The sequence below is a fragment of the Euprymna scolopes genome, chromosome 43 (assembly GCF_053919585.1).
Source record: "Euprymna scolopes isolate OS-2025 chromosome 43, ASM5391958v1, whole genome shotgun sequence".
NCBI lineage: Eukaryota > Metazoa > Mollusca > Cephalopoda > Sepiida > Sepiolidae > Euprymna > Euprymna scolopes.
Window position 1 is genome coordinate 13,641,608 of NC_136524.1, and position 22,345 is coordinate 13,663,952.

At 31.2% G+C, this 22,345-nt stretch overlaps 1 protein-coding gene across 7 annotated transcripts in view; it reads left to right on the top strand.

Moving 5' to 3' along the window:
• LOC145268196 (eukaryotic translation initiation factor 5-like) overlaps window positions 1-22,345 on the top strand; it is a gene marked incomplete at its 3' end in the record, with an annotated part of 42,432 nt that overhangs the window by 14,580 nt on the left and 5,507 nt on the right. For all 7 annotated transcript variants that reach the window (XM_080123448.1, XM_080123451.1, XM_080123450.1 and 4 more), the window contains 5 exon segments: window positions 2,565-2,646; window positions 3,761-3,933; window positions 4,055-4,171; window positions 21,121-21,273; window positions 22,005-22,175. In XM_080123448.1, coding sequence (XP_079979574.1) covers window positions 2,565-2,646; window positions 3,761-3,933; window positions 4,055-4,171; window positions 21,121-21,273; window positions 22,005-22,175 — 696 coding nt within the window.

Consider the following 22,345-nt stretch of genomic DNA (forward strand, 5'->3'; position numbering starts at 1 on the left):
TTTCTATCAAGAGATTCTAGTGAACTTGCAAGCCAAGGACAGGTACTAATCTGCGAGTCCAGAGTAATTTGTCATTCATATTGATTGATTTAAAATGCTACTTAACGTTTTTATTTTTTATTCATTTATTTTATGAGTAACTCAAGTCATTTTGTTTCTTAACCAGATTAACAAATATTGTACTTGATTCCAAGTTAATGTTTACATCAATGATAGGAAGTATTACTATTAATTGATTAGCCGTGAATTACTAAATTTAAGTCTGTTTCAATGGATATGGATGCTTAGATATCATTTTTAAACAATGATGTAATTCCATAGATAAGCAAATAAACTACTTGTATGGTCATTTCAAAAAGTGGTATATTGATTTTCAAGTGAAACCAATGTCTATTGACTTGTGTCGTAGTCATGAAAAATTACAGAAAACCATTATTAATGAAAACTATTTTTGAAAACAAAGCTAAATTTAGCTAAATCTTTTCATTTTTCAGAAAAGATTTACCTCCCTTTTGTTAGCATTAGAACTCCGGTTTCTTTGCAAAACTATTTTTGTTAAATTGTCTTTGAAAACTATTTGCATTGATAATTAATTTAAATTGTTTTTCATAATTTTTTGGGTATAGGGTTAGGGTTAATAATGGACAATAAAAAAACTAATAATCTAATAATGGACAATAAAAAAACTAATAATCTAATAATGGACAATAAAAAAAACTAATAATCTAATAATGGACAATAAAAAAAACTAATAATCTAATAATGGACAATAAAAAAAACTAATAATCTAATAATGGACAATAAAAAAAACTAATAACCTAATAATGGACAATAAAAAAACTAATAACCTAATAATGGACAATAAAAAAACTAATAATCTAATAATGGACAATAAAAAAACTAATAATCTAATAATGGACAATAAAAAAACTAATAATCTAATAATGGACAATAAAAAAACTAATAATCTAATAATGGACAATAAAAAAACTAATAATCTAATAATGGACAATAAAAAAACTAATAATCTAATAATGGACAATAAAAAAACTAATAATCTAATAATGGACAATAAAAAAACTAATAATCTAATAATGGACAATAAAAAAACTAATAACCTAATAATGGACAATAAAAAAACTAATAATCTAATAATGGACAATAAAAAAACTAATAATCTAATAATGGACAATAAAAAAACTAATCTAATAATGGACAATAAAAAAACTAATAATCTAATAATGGACAATAAAAAAACTAATAATCTAATAATGGACAATAAAAAAACTAATAATCTAATAATGGACAATAAAAAAACTAATAATCTAATAATGGACAATAAAAAAACTAATAACCTAATAATGGACAATAAAAAAACTAATAACCTAATAATGGACAATAAAAAAACTAATAACCTAATAATGGACAATAAAAAAACTAATAACCTAATAATGGACAATAAAAAAACTAATAACCTAATAATGGACAATAAAAAAACTAATAACCTAATAATGGACAATAAAAAAACTAATAACCTAATAATGGACAATAAAAAAACTAATAACCTAATAATGGACAATAAAAAAACTAATAACCTAATAATGGACAATAAAAAAACTAATAACCTAATAATGGACAATAAAAAAACTAATAACCTAATAATGGACAATAAAAAAACTAATAATCTAATAATGGACAATAAAAAAACTAATAATCTAATAATGGACAATAAAAAAACTAATAATCTAATAATGGACAATAAAAAAACTAATAATCTAATAATGGACAATAAAAAAACTAATAATCTAATAATGGACAATAAAAAAACTAATAATCTAATAATGGACAATAAAAAAACTAATCTTCAATTAAAATTAGAAATTTAGATCTGGTTTACTTTAATATTATGAAGAATTAATTTCCAAAATCTGATTCCCCTTTTAAGAGGGGAGAGGGTCTTTTAGATCCTTGTACTATAGGGTGAAGTTTAGTCATCAGAAATACTAAGATACAATTATGTTTATTTTCTGAAACATGCTTTGCTTTGACTTGTGGAAAGTTTTTCTTTTTCTTTATTTTTAAGGCTTGATAATTTTATCCTTTGTTATTGTATTTACAATTTCATGGGTACCTTTCTTTAATCCATAGGATAGTTTGTTCTCACTTTGTCAACCATGGCCACATAAAGGTTGTTAGTTCATATGGCTTCATAGTTTTAAAACAATGGCTAAGAATGTGTTCTAAATGACAACCCTTGGTTCAATTCCTAATATATATATATATATATATAACTAAAAATAATCTTATCTACTGTCATGGCTGACACAATGAGAATTATCTACGCGAGTAGATAAATGGTTCAATTTTCAATTCAACATTATGAACTCCAAAAAGATGCAAAGTGGTTGGTTACATCAGCCGAAATGTGAAAATAACACCCAGAATGAGATACATTAAAAAAAAAAAAAAAAAAAAAATTCTGTCTTTAATTTGTGAGATTTATAATCTGTTACTTAAAATTCTTAACTTGTTGGTAGAATATTTATTTATTTTTCCTGCCCTAGGTGGAAGGCAAAGGAAATGGAATCAAAACCGTTGTTGTCAACATGCCAGAGATTGCTAAGGCACTCTCAAGACCTCCAAAGTGTAAGTGTTCAATTCTGATTCTATTTCTCTATTCTTTTGAAATTTCTGCAGCTTCAGTTTTTTTCCAATTTCAAATTTTAACATAATACTGACTTGAGCATTTAAGGTACTTGAAACCATCAAACATAATTGTTCAATTTTCAAAGTCAAACCCAAATAACATTAAACTGACAAATTAAACTTTGCTTATTGGCAACAATTTCTGCTAAAAAATTAGTCTAGATGATTGGTAATATGAAACATTTTAAAATAAAATTCTAAAATATTTAGAATAACTTTTACTATTAGCAGTTCAACCTGGCTTTGCTCAGGCCCTAGGTACTGTTCATAACTTTGTGTGTGTGTAATAAATATATATATATATATATATATATATATGTGTGTGTTTGTTTGACTCCTGTCCAGGTAACTTACATCCAAAATTTCAAGTGTTTAGACCCAATATTGACGGAGTTTAGTAGAGTCTCCTTCAACTTTGACCTTTTGGCAGCCAAATTTTCGCCCTAAAACTTCAAAAGCTTGCATGAATGCCTTTATGTAAAATTCCAAATGTTTAGATCCAAAATTTGCTGAATAGTTTGCTATAATATTGAATTGTTACCCCTTCGTAGCCAAATTTTCGGCCAAAAACTTAAAGCTTGTCTGAGTTTTGGGCTCAAATCAAGTTAATTTAATTCATGTCCAAGGAACCTACATCTAAAATTTCAAGTATTTAGGCCCAAAACTGGTGGAGGAGTTTGGTAGAGTTTTCAAAGGTCAAATCGTTGAACTTTGACCCCTTGACAACCAAATTTCTGGCTGAAAACCGATTAAAAAGATTTTCCCAAATCTCAATACCCTTTATGCCAAATCTCGAATTTGTAGACTGAAAATTGACAGTTTGGTAGGGAAATGTACATGCCAACACAATTTCACTTTTCTAGATATATAGATAAGTTTAAAATGTACAAACAATTTACTTAACTACATCTCGGGTAATACCTGGTAAACTTGAATACATTTCAAACTCAGAACATACATACCTAAAGATTTGTGTGAAAACAATGCCTATGACTTATTAAGATTTATATTCAGCAGAATCAACTTTATTTTCATGTTTAATTTGTATTTACAGATCCCACCAAGTTCTTTGGCTGTGAGCTTGGTGCCCAAACTCAATTTGACTTGAAGAATGATCGATACATTGTTAATGGTGCACATGATGCTATTAAACTTCAGGGGTTGTTGGATGGATTTATTAAAAAATTTGTGCTTTGTCCACAATGCTCCAATCCAGAAACTAATTTGGTAAGCAAAAAGACTATAAAACCTTAACATGAGTAGCATAATTTACTATTTTGACACTTCTTTGTATGGATACTTATGAGCATAGTATTACATTTCAAGTTGAATTTCTTTTTGGTTTCAGGTTATATTGTCTAGGAAGCAATTGATACTGCAGCGATGTATTGCTTGTGGGTATCAAGGTCCTGTTGACATGAACCATAAACTAACTACTTTCATCTTAAAGAATCCACCTGATCAGGTATTTGGTTTTATTTTATATAATCACGTTTGGAAGTTTGTCAATTTTTACTTCATGTTTCAATGTTAGAATGTATCAAATAATTGTCAGGTATTGTATGCTTCGATTTCTGTTTAGAGTATATAGTTATCTCTCAGAAAGTTTATAAAAAAAAGGGGGGGGGGATTAAGACTCAGTTTAGCTACTTGATGTTTTTTCTAGTTCTATAAAAGCAACTGTTGTGTACAGTGAAAATAGTTTAGCTGAGAGAATTGTATGGAAATGGTTTCCAAAAATTTAGAACTGGAGATTTTTAGCCTTAATGATGAATGCCCAGACAGAACACCCTTTACAAATTACCAACTTCCAACGTAGACCCCTACTACCATGTCTCCTTCTCCAACATCAGGGGTCTTCGTTCTAACCTTCCAGAGGTTGAAACCCAATTACAGGAGACTAAACCAGACCTTTTATTTTTAAGTGAAACTGGCATTGGACAGGCTATTTCCCTAGATGAGTTTGCAATTACAGGATACTCTAATTTAACTTCTAAATCTGACCCCCAAGATTGCCATGGGCATGGAATATGTGCCTATATTAAAGATAGCTTTCCATGTGGGCGGGACATCTCCAGGGAAGATCCCAACTTACCCTATATGTGCTTCCGGGTTGCTTTAGCTCACACTACTGCATTTATATTTACTCTCTATCGCCCCCACAACAGCGGAGTTACTATCTTTCAAAGCATATCTGAGAAAATTGACCAAGTCCTTTCTACTTATCCTTCAGCTAACATTCACGTATGTGGAGACTTCAATGTTCACAACGTAGAATGGTTGACCCACTCAAACAAGACCGATGATGAGGGGAGGTTCTGTCATGATTTCTCCATTGCCTATGACCTCACTCAGATTGTTCAGGAACCTACCCGTGTGCCCGATAATGACGGCCAGTATGCGAGCCTACTAGACCTTTTTCTCACAACTTGCCCTGAACTATGTTCAGTTTCTGTTCTGTCGCCTCTTGGATCTTCCGACCACTCTGTTGTATCAATTAAGATAAAAATGAAATGTAATAAGTCCCCAGACGTACCTCTTCATCGTACAGTATATCGATACACTAAGGCTGACTGGGATAGCTTCCGTACATTTATATCTGATCTACCTCTGCATTCCATGTTTAAAAAGGATGTGTCCTCTATAGTATTAGACCTGACTGAATGGTTAATTGTAGGTATTGACCATTTCATACCCTCTAAAAAGTTTCAGCAAAAACCTAACAGCCAGCCATGGTTCTCTCCCGAATGTGCTGCTGCCATTGCGCACAGAAATCACTATTTCCACTGCTTCAAACGTAATAGATGTATGGAAACTAAAGCCGTTTTCAGGACTGCCAGCAACCATTGTAAGAAAGTAATAAGGAACGCAAGAGAGTTGTATGCTCAATCTGTTAAGTCCAAAGTAGCTGAGCAGCGGCTTGGTTCCCACCAGTTTTGGCAAATAGCAAACAGAATCCTGAACAGAAGCGTGTGCTCCATCCCAACTATTATCAATGGACCTGAGGTAATCTCGTCAGCATCAGACAAAGCCAAACTCTTTGTCAAGAACTTTGCAGCTAATTCTACCCTTTGCGACCAAGACCGCCAACCCCCAATATTTCCTCCTGTATCAGAAAACACGCTATGTGATATACGTATATCTGTACGTGATGTTGCGAAGCTAATCAAAAACCTTGATTCGAGTAAAGCAACTGGCCCTGATGGTATTCCAATTATAGTACTCAAAAAACTTCAACCTGAACTAGCGCCCATACTTACAAAACTGTTTAAACGTTGTCTTAAGGAGAATAGTTTCCCATCTCCCTGGAAAATCTCATCAGTATGCCCTGTATTTAAGAATTCAGGTGATCGCTCATCCCCCTCTCAGTACAGGCCAATAAGTCTCCTGTGCGTCATGAGTAAGTTGCTAGAATCTGTGTTAAATACAGAAGTAATCAACCATCTCAACAAAAATAACCTTCTTAGTGACACTCAATATGGTTTCCGTTCTGCTAGATCTACAGCAGATGTCCTTACAGTTATATCGCATAGGATTAGCAAATCTCTCTACGGTGGCAATCTTTCTAGGGCAATTGCTCTTGACATATCTAAGGCCTTTGATAGGGTATGGCATAGAGGTTTACTTCATAAGATCGCTAGCTATGGTATAGCTGGAAATGTCTTAATTATTAAATCATTTCTTTCTGATAGGTTCATAAGAGTAGTAGTTGATGGGCAAAAATCAGAAGCTCACAGTATTAATGCCGGTGTTCCTCAGGGATCCATCCTGGGCCCAACTCTTTTCCTGATCTACATTAATGATCTTCCAAATCATATCCTTACATCATTTGTAGACATTTATGCTGACGACACTACCATTTATGGTAGCACATCTAAGACAGTAAACGACCAAGTTCTCTCCAATTCTCTCTCCTCTGATCTTGAGCACGTAGTACAATGGGGTAAGGAGTGGCTGGTTACTTTTAATGCATCTAAAACCAAGCTTCTCTCTTTACATCATCAACATTCTAATCCACATTTGTCATCAATTGAAATGAATGGCTCTCGTCTTCAGGAGGCCTCAAGTTTTGACAAGCTTCTTGGCTTGACCATTACTCCTGATCTTAAATGGAACACATATATCAAATCTGTTGCCAAGGCCGCTGGAAAAATGGTGGGATCTTTCTATCGATCCGGTAGATATCTCACTACTGATGCTATTCTCTATCTATATAAGAGCCAGGTACGTCCAAAGATGGAATACTGTTGCCACATCTGGGCAGGAGCTGCTAGAAAGAACTTGTCCTGCCTTGATAGAGTTCAAAATAGACTTCGTAGGAGATGTCCTTTTCTCCTCCTTGCAACCTCTATCTCACAGAAGAGATGTTGCGAGTTTCTCTGATGTATCGTTATTTTCATGGAAAGTGTTCAACTGAGCTTCAATCTATGGTCCCCCCTCGCCAAACTTTCACAAGAAACACTCGTCTAGCTGTAAACACTATCAATAATTTCCCCCACTCTTTATCTGTGCCTAAACCTAAACGTAGATTCCATGAACAAAGCTTCTTTCTTAGAACTGCACGCCTGTGGAATTGTCTTCCGTTTTCCTGCTTTCCGGCTGACTACAATATGGTTGTGTTCAAGTCTAACGTAAATAAGTTCTTGATGAGCCGTTCCATATAAGTTATCAAATTTACCAAATTTTCATTACTAATGATTACTATATTGACCAATTTCTACTGTACACTCTTTAACCCTTATCCTTGAGTGGCCTCTTGGCCTTGATAATGTGGTGATGCCTATGTAAAGAAAAAAAAACAAAAAAAACAAATCAGGACATTATTCATACACGAATTAGCAGAAAGGTTTAACACATCAAAACCCACCATTAATGAGCATTTGGCAAGACTTGGTTACACAAACTGAGTCGATATTAGAGTACCACATGATTAAATTTGGCACAAACATTCTGGTTCTGTGTGGTTAAAACTATCAGACTAGAAAATGTGAAAATTAGGGAATCTTAAAATCTCTTTATAACAGACATTAAAATGTACTTATTTAGAATTACACTGAATTAAAAAAAAATTTAGAAACATGTAGAAAAGTCTTTATGTATATACTAATCACAGAACAAGGATATATTTCAAATTGATCAAGTAAATTGTTAGTTGTGAAAAATTAGAGGTAGGGATGACAAAACTTTGATTTGTTTTGGATACTTAAAATACACAGAAACTGGTTAGCACCTGGTTTATTGTTGCCTCAAAGATGTGCATCACTAAACCATGAACCTATATCTAAAGTGTTTGAATCCTTAATCAAATCAATAATTTCCACTAGAAAAGGAAATTTTATAGTAATATAAATCTATTTTGGGTGGTAACTAATTTATATCCAATAAAAGAAAAATTAGACAGCATAAATTCTTCGAAAAAGGCGAAATCCATCAACTTATGACTTTAGTATCTTTTATATACAAAAATACTACACAAAGAACTTATCAAATAATTAAATAATATTGTAGATCTAGTGATCACAAGCAATAGACTTTTTTCTATAACATGTATAGGTAGTTAGCCTAATATATATAATTCTTGGTTCGTTCGTTAACCACTGGAACGATTGCTTCGACATTTTGGTATAAATTTACTAACATGCTTAATTTTCCTTTAATAAATAGGTGGGTTTCTTTGAACAATAGACCATTTATTTGGGGGGGGGGGGTCATTTATCACCGCCTGCTGTCACATGACCAAGAACAATATCTACTATGTAACATGAAACCAAAATTTGGTACTTATGAATTTTTGGTACCACACTGTTTAAAAAAAAAAAAAAATTTTATTTATTTATTTTTTTAGGTTAAAATAAAGATTCACAATGTCTTTCTTTTTTTTCAATGGTAAGGTGAAAGCACAGAATAGTTACAAAACACCCTCCTCATTAAGAATGGCTTTCAAATATTTCAGCACAGTACCAAACAATACATAAATATAAAAATTGTATTTTTATTGTTCAATGTTTTTAATGTTAAATTATAAAATATATTTAATCATTTTAAAACTTCATCTTGCATTATTTGTTAAACAATGTGGTTTATTTAAATTAAATTTTAATCACATGATCACATTTTCAATAATTATGTGATTATATTTTAGCCATTTAAAGTTTGTAAAACATGTAAACAAACTTTTGCTGATACCAGTGTCAATCTTTAAGAGTCCCTTTTAGTGATTACCTGGTTTGAGTATATTTGTACAGCTAAATGGCAAATCTACCAATTTATTTAACTTCAAAATTTAGTTGAATTGGTAAGCTCGCTGTGAAAACATTTTTCATAACTTTCCGTTCCGTTTTTACAACAACCGTGCCAATAAGGGGGATTGATTTACTAGGATTTGTATTAGAAGCTGGGCAATTATTAAAATTATTTAATTGTTGAATTTTTTGCATTTTTGCAATTTATTAGTTTGCAGTCGCTGATAGCCCACTCAAAACATTGAACACAAGACAAAATTAAAAAGAATTGTACTCCCCACCCTGATTCCAATTATGGTTAGGATTCGACCGAGCGTTGTTCAAATGTTGAAACACTAAATCAACATTTTATTTTGCATAACTAATTAACTAATGATGGGAGTATTTTTTCTGTTTATTTTCTTAACATCTGTTGACAAAAAATAATTTGTACATTCTCTTGGGGGAAAAAAAAAATTAAACTTTTCTCTACTTTCACCTAACTATTTACAGTGTTCATATAAAGCATTCATCTGTTCTTTTTATAATAAAAATTCTATTTTCAAAAAGAAACGTTTACTGCCAACTTTTTTTTTTTTTTTTTTTTTTAATGCAAATTTTCCTGAAAAAAAACAAACAAAACAAACCCGTTCCTCTAACAATTTATATGGTAAGAAAGGAATCTTTTGAGGAAAAACCCTCAACTTTTATGGATAAAAAAAAATTGCAAAAAATAATAAAAGTAAATAATACAAAATGAAATTTTTTCTTGAGAAATGTGTTCCATTTTAACAAACTGAGCCCCAGCAATGTGTGGCCGGGTACATCTAGTTACTCTTTAATGTCAAAACTAGATCCACTGTTTAAAACATTTTTGTATTTTAGGGAAATGGTGTTTGTTCAAAAATTGCAGGATATTGACTTACTGACAAAAGAACTTTTCAACAAAGGACTAAAAAATTTAAATTTTAAAGGTTAAAAAAAAGAAAAACTCCCAAGATATATATAATTTTCACCCCAAACAAGACGCAGTGCCACTTTGATGCATGGGGCTATTATTTGGGACATAATTTGTAGGGGTACTACATGGGGGAACTGAGCAGCAAGATATTTGTTTACACTACACTGGAACTTCTGCATGTCAGTACAATTGGGGAAACCGGAAACAGTCCTAGGGAAGAAACAATTAGAGTAAAAGGCTTTCTTGCATCTAGGGATTTCTGTGTGCGGGTGAGATTTTGCTGTTAGTCGAGTATTCACGTTGAGTTGGTACTAGAGCTTGAAGTTTGTCGAGGCAGCTACCATTACAGTATTTGTAAAACGGAGGGATGCAACATTTCATCGATCGGACAGTAGTTGACTACTAGCTGATAATGTTTATATTTATATATATATATATATATATATATATATATATATATATATATATTCATTTATTGCATTTAAAAAAAATTTTTTTTTTTTTATTCTATTTTCGATCCTTTCCAACTTCTGAATAAGTCTTCACTTCTGGCTGATGTAATCACCATGTTTATCATAAGTCTGGGTACTTTCCAATCCTTCAGGATTCATCGTCAGGGATAAATTTATCTAACTGCTTTTGAACAATTTTTTTTTTTTTTTTTTTTTTTCCCCCCTTTATTGGTTAAAATTAATAACATCCTCAAATGTTTGCAAAGCTATTAAAATAAATAACTTTACAAACACTTCAGGATGTTATTACTATTGCTGGAGTTTATTTTATTAATAGTTTTCTTTTTCTTAGAGTTTATTACTAATGCTTCTAGTATTTCAAGTTTCTGTTTATTATTGGTTTGTTCAAGTAAAGATATGTTAACTAAAATTTTCCTAAATTGGCACAGGATAGGAATGTTGGTTAATCAAGTGATTAAGTATATTTATGCTATTATCGGAGTGATGCAGGTTTAATCTCTCAGACAAAGTGGTGGTGGTCAAACGTATATATGCTTTAACTATTATTGTCAGAGACAGTCTTCCAAAGGGCATTTGAACTCGTATGCCAAGTTAGTCCTCTGTGTGTGGAAATTAATGTTTATTCTGCAAAAACAGCCAAGTTCGTTTGCTTATTTTAAAACTGGTAAATAATCAAAGGAGCTTTTTCTGGGCATTCAACATAAAGCAGAACGGTTTGCACAAACCAGAAATAAACCATTTGTAAACAATCACAGCGTTAACTTGAACAACCTTTATTGACATACTGAAAAAATGCACAAACACACTAACACACGTTTTGCCACACATATATTTATATATATATATATATATATATATATATATATATATAAAAAACCCTGGGTGCCCAGGTGTTTAGAAGTGTGTTGAGCCCTCCAAAAATGGAAAAAATGGTAGTAGGCAGACAGGCTCGAACCCTTACCATGAAGGAGGCAAAGTATGTAAAAACAAAAAAAAAACCTAATGTCTTTGCTGTTGCACCCATAATGAAACCGAAGTGGTGTAGGTTTAAATTAAGCCTAGACAATTGAAAAGCGGGATGACTTTTGAAAATATTGGCACAAAAAGCGACCCCCACACCACCTCTACCTGTAGAAAAGTGCCCAGTTGAGGGGGAAGGAATTGTTTATTGGCCAATTTTTCGATATTTGTCGTCTGAAGGGTCGAGCTTGTGAAAATGCGTTGCCTCTGTCGAAAGTTTTAGGCAGACATCAAACATGCATACAGGCAGGTGGAATGGCTTACGAGAACTTGTTTACGTTGGACTTAAAGACAGATTGTAGTCAGCTGGAAAGCAGGAAAACGGAAGACCGTTCCCACAGGCGTGCACTTCTAAGAAAGAAGCTTTGCTCATAGAATCTACGTTTAGGTCTAGGCACAGATAAAGTGTTTTCAGCTAGACAAGTGTTTCTTGTGAATGTTTGGCGAGGTGGTGGGCATAGATCAAAGTTCAGTCGAGCACTTGCTATGAAAATAACAGTAAAGCAAACTCGCAACATCTCTTCTGTGAGATACAGGGTGCAGAGAAGAGAAAAGCACATCTATGAAATGTTTTGCATTCATTAATAAATTTTATTGTTTGAAATATCCAATTGAATATTTTGGTTGTTACCTAAAATTTAACTAAAAGAAAATCTTTACGATCTTTATAAGAAAATCAAATTTTATGATTTTTAGTGATTAATCATTTTAGGCAGCCCTTGTTTATAAAAAGGCCGACAATTGAGATTTGTTCAAAATCAACACTAGCCAGGTATTGCATATAACTTTAAAAAAAACGTGTGTGTGTGTGTGTATATATATATATATATGTCTTTTTTTTTTTTTTTTTTTTTTTTTTATAGCTACTGTCTGGTTGTAAGAATAAGTTCTAAATATGTAGCAGTCAGATGGGTGAAGATAAAAAGCAATAAAAGATTATAAAAAATTAACATTATTGAAACCGTTTTGCCAATTGAGTCTTTCTTAGGACAGATAAGACACAAATACAGAGTATAAGATTAAAATTTTGTCAGTCATCATGTAAATATAGAACTAAAGATTTTTTTTTTTTTTTTTTACTATATAAAGTACTTTTTTATTTTAAATAATTCATCAAGATTTTTTTCTCCTAAACAAGTGATATTTAAAAAAAATTTTTTTTATTAATACTGTCAAATTCAAATGAGCTATTTCAAATATTTTCTTGCAATGTTATAGAACATACCATTCCAGGAGTCTGTTTCGGAGAATGTTTACTGTCTTTCCTGTCATGTTAGTCAATATTATGGAATTTTCATCGGATGTTCTAATTTATATTTATTTTTCAGACTTATATCCTTGGACTAAGATGTAATAATTCCCCTGTCTTAGATATAATACTTTTTCAAGTTTTTCAAATGAATTCAGTCAATAAGAATAGTTTTGAAAATGTATGCAATCCCTTTAACTTTCATAAATGTATACTGCCATCCCTTTAACTTTCATAAATGTATACTGCAATCCCTTTAACTTTCATAAATGTATACTGCCATCCCTTTAACTTTCATAAATGTATACTGCAATCCCTTTAACTTTCATAAATGTATACTGCAATCCCTTTAACTTTCATAAATGTATACTGCAATCCCTTTAACTTTCATAAATGTATACTGCAATCCCTTTAACTTTCATAAATGTATACTGCCATCCCTTTAACTTTCATAAATGTATACTGCAATCCCTTTAACTTTCATAAATGTATACTGCAATCCCTTTAACTTTCATAAATGTATACTGCAATCCCTTTAACTTTCATAAATGTATACTGCCATCCCTTTAACTTTCATAAATGTATACTGCAATCCCTTTAACTTTCATAAATGTATACTGCAATCCCTTTAACTTTCATAAATGTATACTGCAATCCCTTTAACTTTCATAAATGTATACTGCCATCCCTTTAACTTTCATAAATGTATACTGCAATCCCTTTAACTTTCATAAATGTATACTGCAATCCCTTTAACTTTCATAAATGTATACTGCAATCCCTTTAACTTTCATAAATGTATACTGCAATCCCTTTAACTTTCATAAATGTATACTGCCATCCCTTTAACTTTCATAAATGTATACTGCAATCCCTTTAACTTTCATAAATGTATACTGCAATCCCTTTAACTTTCATAAATGTATACTGCAATCCCTTTAACTTTCATAAATGTATACTGCCATCCCTTTAACTTTCATAAATGTATACTGCAATCCCTTTAACTTTCATAAATGTATACTGCAATCCCTTTAACTTTCATAAATGTATACTGCAATCCCTTTAACTTTCATAAATGTATACTGCAATCCCTTTAACTTTCATAAATGTATACTGCAATCCCTTTAACTTTCATAAATGTATACTGCCATCCCTTTAACTTTCATAAATGTATACTGCCATCCCTTTAACTTTCATAAATGTATACTGCCATCCCTTTAACTTTCATAAATGTATACTGCAATCCCTTTAACTTTCATAAATGTATACTGCAATCCCTTTAACTTTCATAAATGTATACTGCAATCCCTTTAACTTTCATAAATGTATACTGCCATCCCTTTAACTTTCATAAATGTATACTGCCATCCCTTTAACTTTCATAAATGTATACTGCAATCCCTTTAACTTTCATAAATGTATACTGCAATCCCTTTAACTTTCATAAATGTATACTGCAATCCCTTTAACTTTCATAAATGTATACTGCAATCCCTTTAACTTTCATAAATGTATACTGCAATCCCTTTAACTTTCATAAATGTATACTGCAATCCCTTTAACTTTCATAAATGTATACTGCAATCCCTTTAACTTTCATAAATGTATACTGCAATCCCTTTAACTTTCATAAATGTATACTGCAATCCCTTTAACTTTCATAAATGTATACTGCCATCCCTTTAACTTTCATAAATGTATACTGCCATCCCTTTAACTTTCATAAATGTATACTGCAATCCCTTTAACTTTCATAGATGTATACTGCAATCCCTTTAACTTTCATAAATGTATACTGCAATCCCTTTAACTTTCATAAATGTATACTGCAATCCCTTTAACTTTCATAAATGTATACTGCCATCCCTTTAACTTTCATAAATGTATACTGCAATCCCTTTAACTTTCATAAATGTATACTGCAATCCCTTTAACTTTCATAAATGTATACTGCAATCCCTTTAACTTTCATAAATGTATACTGCAATCCCTTTAACTTTCATAAATGTATACTGCAATCCCTTTAACTTTCATAAATGTATACTGCAATCCCTTTAACTTTCATAAATGTATACTGCAATCCCTTTAACTTTCATAAATGTATACTGCAATCCCTTTAACTTTCATAAATGTATACTGCAATCCCTTTAACTTTCATAAATGTATACTGCAATCCCTTTAACTTTCATAAATGTATACTGCCATCCCTTTAACTTTCATAAATGTATACTGCAATCCCTTTAACTTTCATAAATGTATACTGCAATCCCTTTAACTTTCATAAATGTATACTGCAATCCCTTTAACTTTCATAAATGTATACTGCAATCCCTTTAACTTTCATAAATGTATACTGCAATCCCTTTAACTTTCATAAATGTATACTGCAATCCCTTTAACTTTCATAAATGTATACTGCAATCCCTTTAACTTTCATAAATGTATACTGCAATCCCTTTAACTTTCATAAATGTATACTGCAATCCCTTTAACTTTCATAAATGTATACTGCAATCCCTTTAACTTTCATAAATGTATACTGCAATCCCTTTAACTTTCATAAATGTATACTGCAATCCCTTTAACTTTCATAAATGTATACTGCAATCCCTTTAACTTTCATAAATGTATACTGCAATCCCTTTAACTTTCATAAATGTATACTGCAATCCCTTTAACTTTCATAAATGTATACTGCAATCCCTTTAACTTTCATAAATGTATACTGCAATCCCTTTAACTTTCATAAATGTATACTGCAATCCCTTTAACTTTCATAAATGTATACTGCAATCCCTTTAACTTTCATAAATGTATACTGCAATCCCTTTAACTTTCATAAATGTATACTGCAATCCCTTTAACTTAAATGTATACTGCAATCCCTTTAACTTTCATAAATGTATACTGCAATCCCTTTAACTTTCATAAATGTATACTGCAATCCCTTTAACTTTCATAAATGTATACTGCAATCCCTTTAACTTTCATAAATGTATACTGCAATCCCTTTAACTTTCATAAATGTATACTGCAATCCCTTTAACTTTCATAGATGTATACTGCAATCCCTTTAACTTTCATAGATGTATACTGCAATCCCTTTAACTTTCATAAATGTATACTGCAATCCCTTTAACTTTCATAAATGTATACTGCAATCCCTTTAACTTTCATAAATGTATACTGCAATCCCTTTAACTTTCATAAATGTATACTGCAATCCCTTTAACTTTCATAAATGTATACTGCAATCCCTTTAACTTTCATAAATGTATACTGCAATCCCTTTAACTTTCATAAATGTATACTGCAATCCCTTTAACTTTCATAAATGTATACTGCAATCCCTTTAACTTTCATAGATGTATACTGCAATCCCTTTAACTTTCATAGATGTATACTGCAATCCCTTTAACTTTCATAGATGTATACTGCAATCCCTTTAACTTTCATAAATGTATACTTCAATCCCTTTAACTTTCATAAATGTATACTGCAATCCCTTTAACTTTCATAAATGTATACTGCAATCCCTTTAACTTTCATAAATGTATACTGCAATCCCTTTAACTTTCATAAATGTATACTGCAATCCCTTTAACTTTCATAAATGTATACTGCAATCCCTTTAACTTTCATAAATGTATACTGCAATCCCTTTAACTTTCATAAATGTATACTGCAATCCCTTTAACTTTCATAGATGTATACTGCAATCCCTTTAACTTTCATAAATGTATACTGCAATCCCTTTAACTTTCATAAATGTATACTGCAATCCCTTTAACTTTCATAAATGTATACTGCAATCCCTTTAACTTTCATAAATGTATACTGCAATCCCTTTAACTTTCATAAATGTATACTGCAATCCCTTTAACTTTCATAGATGTATACTGCAATCCCTTTAACTTTCATAGATGTATACTGCAATCCCTTTAACTTTCATAGATGTATACTGCAATCCCTTTAACTTTCATAGATGTATACTGCAATCCCTTTAACTTTCATAGATGTATACTGCAATCCCTTTAACTTTCATAGATGTATACTGCAATCCCTTTAACTTTCATAGATGTATACTGCAATCCCTTTAACTTTCATAAATGTATACTGCAATCCCTTTAACTTTCATAAATGTATACTGCAATCCCTTTAACTTTCATAGATGTATACTGCAATCCCTTTAACTTTCATAAATGTATACTGCAATCCCTTTAACTTTCATAAATGTATACTGCAATCCCTTTAACTTTCATAAATGTATACTGCAATCCCTTTAACTTTCATAAATGTATACTGCAATCCCTTTAACTTTCATAAATGTATACTGCAATCCCTTTAACTTTCATAAATGTATACTGCAATCCCTTTAACTTTCATAGATGTATACTGCAATCCCTTTAACTTTCATAGATGTATACTGCAATCCCTTTAACTTTCATAGATGTATACTGCAATCCCTTTAACTTTCATAGATGTATACTGCAATCCCTTTAACTTTCATAGATGTATACTGCAATCCCTTTAACTTTCATAGATGTATACTGCAATCCCTTTAACTTTCATAGATGTATACTGCAATCCCTTTAACTTTCATAAATGTATACTGCAATCCCTTTAACTTTCATAAATGTATACTGCAATCCCTTTAACTTTCATAGATGTATACTGCAATCCCTTTAACTTTCATAAATGTATACTGCAATCCCTTTAACTTTCATAAATGTATACTGCAATCCCTTTAACTTTCATAAATGTATACTGCAATCCCTTTAACTTTCATAAATGTATACTGCAATCCCTTTAACTTTCATAAATGTATACTGCAATCCCTTTAACTTTCATAAATGTATACTGCAATCCCTTTAACTTTCATAAATGTATACTGCAATCCCTTTAACTTTCATAAATGTATACTGCAATCCCTTTAATTTCATAAAGTCAGAAAAGGTTTAAGGAATGCTAATAATAGACAATTTAACTTGATCCCTGCTAAGATTTGCACACATTATCGAAAAAAATATCAGCCGAGTCTTTTGATGCTATTGTTTCAACAGATGAATATCGGTCACAGGTAGCTGAAGCTGAATCTTCAGATACTTTTGTAGATAGTAAAACTGAGTTATGAAACTTGAAAAACATCTCCTTTGTAAGAAGAAAAAATTACAAGAGCCATATCTGATAGAATCAGTATAATTGTAGCAAGCATTTCTCATTACGAATTAATTAGTCCAGAACAACACACCTTTGAAAGAAATTATTACTCAGTTAAAAGTTTGCAAGTGAAGAGATCACAAAAAATTCTAATTCTGACTGTACTTCCAAAAGGCTGGAGTCTAAGCAAAATACAAACAAGTTGGCACTACAATGTACATGGAAGGAATTTTAGCATTGCCAAATACACAAACTAAATTCCCACAAGATACAATTACTAAAGTGAAGCAGTTTTAGAAAAATGAAGAAGTCAATGATGCCTGGAAAAAATGATTACAAGACTGTTTTAAAGAATGGGAAACCGATTCAGGAACAAATATCTTGTTCTCTGTAACCTGAAAGAAACAGTTGAATTATTCAAATCAAAGAACCAAGAGAAAATGAGCTTCTCTAAATTTGCTGAGCTTAGACCAAAAGAATGTGTGGTGCTGGGAGCCATACTGTCTGCATTTACACAATCCATCAGAATATGAAGTTGATGATTGCAGGATCTCATCTTGCTAAACTGATTGAAGGAGAAAGTTATCATTTGACAGATTACCACCAATGCATACTTGCTGTTACATGCAATGAAGCATTGACAAATTGCAACTTTGGTGACTGTTCAGCTTGCAATGAACTGATGGATGATTGTGTTTTGTATATGGAAAAAATTTCTCACAAAATTCAGTTGATGATTCTGTATACAGTGGTTATCAACTGGTATTACAAGCTATCACAATCTGCAGAAGAATCTATTGAAACTTTCCATGCAGTTCAAACATTGAAGAAGCATAATTTCATTGCTATCAGAACAAAATTTTAATTATGCAATCAAAATTGTTCTGATAGAAAAGATTCTTTAAAGGTTGGTGAAGTCTAAGCAATATCAGATTTTTCTGAGAATTATCCATTTATTTTGCTAGATGTGTCTCAAGGATTCCACTTGAATAATAAAGCTACATTGCATCCATTCATCTGTTACTATAGAAATAGAATTGACCTTGAGCATATTAATTTTGTAATATCTGATTGTCTCAAGCATGATGTAGTAGCTGTCTATTTGGTTCAAAGAAAGTTTACAGAAAAATTTAAAAGAAATTCTTGATTTTGATGCCCAAAAAATATTTCTCTGCTAGGGCTGTTTCACACTATAAAAATAAAAAAACTAAATCTGCAATCATAAATCTGATTTTAGTATTAATGCAGAGTGACAGTTTTGTTACTTCTCATGGGGAAAAGACCATGTGATGGGTTAGCAGCAAAAGCTAGCCTACAGCAACCTATACTGAACAAATCATGATGCCAAGACAGCTGTATTTTTATTCAAGAAAAAATATTTCTGGAATACATTTCTCATATTCCTCAACTGCAGAATGGACAAAGGACATCTTAGAAAATGGAGCAACAAAAAATTGTGTATCCACATGTACTGGGAAATTATGCGTATAAGAAACGTGCATTTTCTCATTTTACCAGATCGAGCCATAGCAACACGTAAAGTACAACTAGTATGTATGTATAATAAATATATATATATAAAATGTATGCTATCTGAAAAATGCATTTGTTTTGACCGCTTTAAAACTTAATGCTGATAATTTGTCAGCAGTTGCTCTTGCGAGTTCATTCACACGTTTAAAAGAAAAAGTATTTTTCAAATTTTGCTTAAATTTGATTTGTGGTTCTTTCAAAAAAATCAATCGAAATACTGATTTTTCAAAAATACTTGACTAATTTTAATTCTAGTTACTAATAAAAATTGACTTTCTAGCAGCCAAGTAAATAAATTTTAGGGGATTATAGACAATCTGGTTATAAAAAGTAAAAGAAATTTGGTGTTGGGTCAGTTTTACACATAAATTTAATGCTAAATGATTCTACACTTTTCAGTCATTCTTGAGCAGTTAACTCTCCAAATACTCTTGATATTTTGTCAAAAAAAAATTATCCTACCATTAACCTTTGGTTTGAATGACAAGCCCACTTCTCTTTGAACATATCTCAGTACCTCTACATCTGAGTAACCCTCCCCATCCTGAAAGCCCTTCCTTAAATCTATCGCTAACCCTGTCCGAGTGGTAAGTCAACCCAACAAAAACTCTTTATAAATATAAAACTACATGATCATAAAAAAAAAAACAGGCTTTTCTTTCCTCAAAGAAAATGCATGATTTATCTCCTATAGAAATAGTTAACTTCCCTAAAATGCTAGAATGATCCAGAAATAGTTTATTTTAAGTTTAAATTGATCCCCACTCTAAATTCCAAATTGTATGTTTTTGGTTTGTTTACTGTCAAGTTTTAAGGGTGTTATGTAATTGCTCTTAACCCTACCACTAACCTAAAATTAGTGATAACTCCTCCTTCACCAAACAAAGATGCTTAAAACCATATAATCTATAAATATAAAAGCGGAAATGTGTGCATGTATGTTCGCTTTTTGTGTATGTCCAAGAAAGGCTTTTTTTCCGAGAAGCAATCGGTCTACTCACTTCTTATTACTTTATATCATGCCTAAATGATATCTACGAGTTAACAGGGGTCGCCTGTCTATTTAATTTGCCCGACTTTCAAAAGATAAATATTCAAGATTTTTTCGATCACATGTGCATTAAGCTTTTTCGTATAAAAAAAAAAAAAGAGCGGAGACTCTGTAAATAAAACACTGTCCCGCACTCAAAGGTGACATTAAGTCATCAAAAATGGGCACCTGCCATTAAACGTCACACTTTTCTTCTTTTTTTTTTTTTTTTTTTTTTTTTTTCACGCTTTATTATTTTCCAACTGCGCGCCAAGGCTTCAGTTTTTTGGGGGTTTTTTTTAAACAAACACCGGCTAACGATTTTTGTTTTCATTTACCCAAAAGCATACCTCCAAACACCTATGCAATGCCTGGTACCCCTATAACTTTTTTTAATGGATAAATGCAATTTTTAAGGTATTGAAGCAGATTTGTGTACTTACTGCAGATTACTTGAAATTTCTGGAGATTTTCAGTGTCATATTCGGATTCTGCAAATTTCATTTCTTAATCTTGTTTTAACAAAAATATAGCACTTTACTGAAAAAGTAATATAAAAATGTTCCAAAACTCAGTTATAAATTAAATATAATTTTAAAGATCTTAAAAATAAATCACCGATAAAATTAGGACTACTTCAAGTGTATTTGTCGTACCCATGTAACATAATCTTTTCAATTACTATATAAAATGTTTCATAAAATCTTCATTTCTGAATTCACTCGGTGATATTTTTTTTTTTTTTTTTTTTTTTTTTTTTTCTCCAGGAGAATTCTGCTCAAGCATGTGGTAAAACCAAAAAATCTAAGAAGTCAAAGAAAGAGGGAGTAAATGGTGATCGAAACAGTCCGGAAGCAAATGCACAAGAGCAAATGGCTGCTCAACGTGCAATTGGTGGAGATATTGTGGCACCTCCTCAGGTAAAAATTTTCTTGTGATGGAAAGCCTAGTCTAAAAAAAAAAATTCTCTTTATTATTGCTAGTTCCAAAATTAAGATTTAGTTTTAAAACCTATTTACAAATATAGGAAAACCAAAAAATAATTGTTAAAAAATGTTTGCATAAATAAAAGAATGCTACACATGTGTTCAACCTTATGATGAAAATTATGTGTAATCTGACAAGTCCTATGCCTTTTTGGAATGTTAAAACTCTGACTTTGATATTTAAATAGATAATTTTCTTTGTATGCTGCACTACAGTTGCAGCAAATAATATCATTGTTCAACACATGGTGCCATGAGGCTTTTAGCTATAAATTGTCTACTTAAAATTTAACCTTTTATTGTCTAGAAATTTTAATGAATACTGGTATTGCTTGAAATCTATAAAATTTTCAACAAATTTGATTTTTACTATTCGTCAATTATTAAAAGCAAATGCCAAAAAGATTTTGTAAAAAAATGTTATTTTAATCTCTTAATAGCTGAAAAAATGTATTACATGGCTATTTTGAGATGTGGAAACTTTTTTGTCAATTTTCATTTAAACTGGCTTTAAAATTTTTAGCAAATCCTTTGTGCATTAAAAAAAGTTAAAAGCATTTTGGGACCCCACAATTTTAAATTGTGAGGGTGAAAGTTAGTTTTCTTGGACACATTCGAGTAAGTGCTGTTAAGTACTTGTATTTATTTCTTAATCTGTTTTGTAGGCTCAAGATGATGATGATGATGATGACGATAACTGGACTGAAGATGTAAGTGCAGATGCTGTAAGAGATCGTATGAAAGATCTGACGTCAGCTGCAAAAGGCTTAACTTTGTCTGATGATCTTGATAAAACCCAAGAAGAACGTATGAACATTCTGTACAGCTATATTAAGGTAAAGGGAAATCATCCTAATAAAATATTATGTTGCAGGTCTCACTGAACTTTTAGATCAAAACTAATTAAATCTAACAATTTCATTTCAAAGAATTATTTTTTAGTTTACTGTTCTTCTCTTCAGTGTCATTTTCAGTGGTGTAACAAACCTTATAAGGTATATTTCGA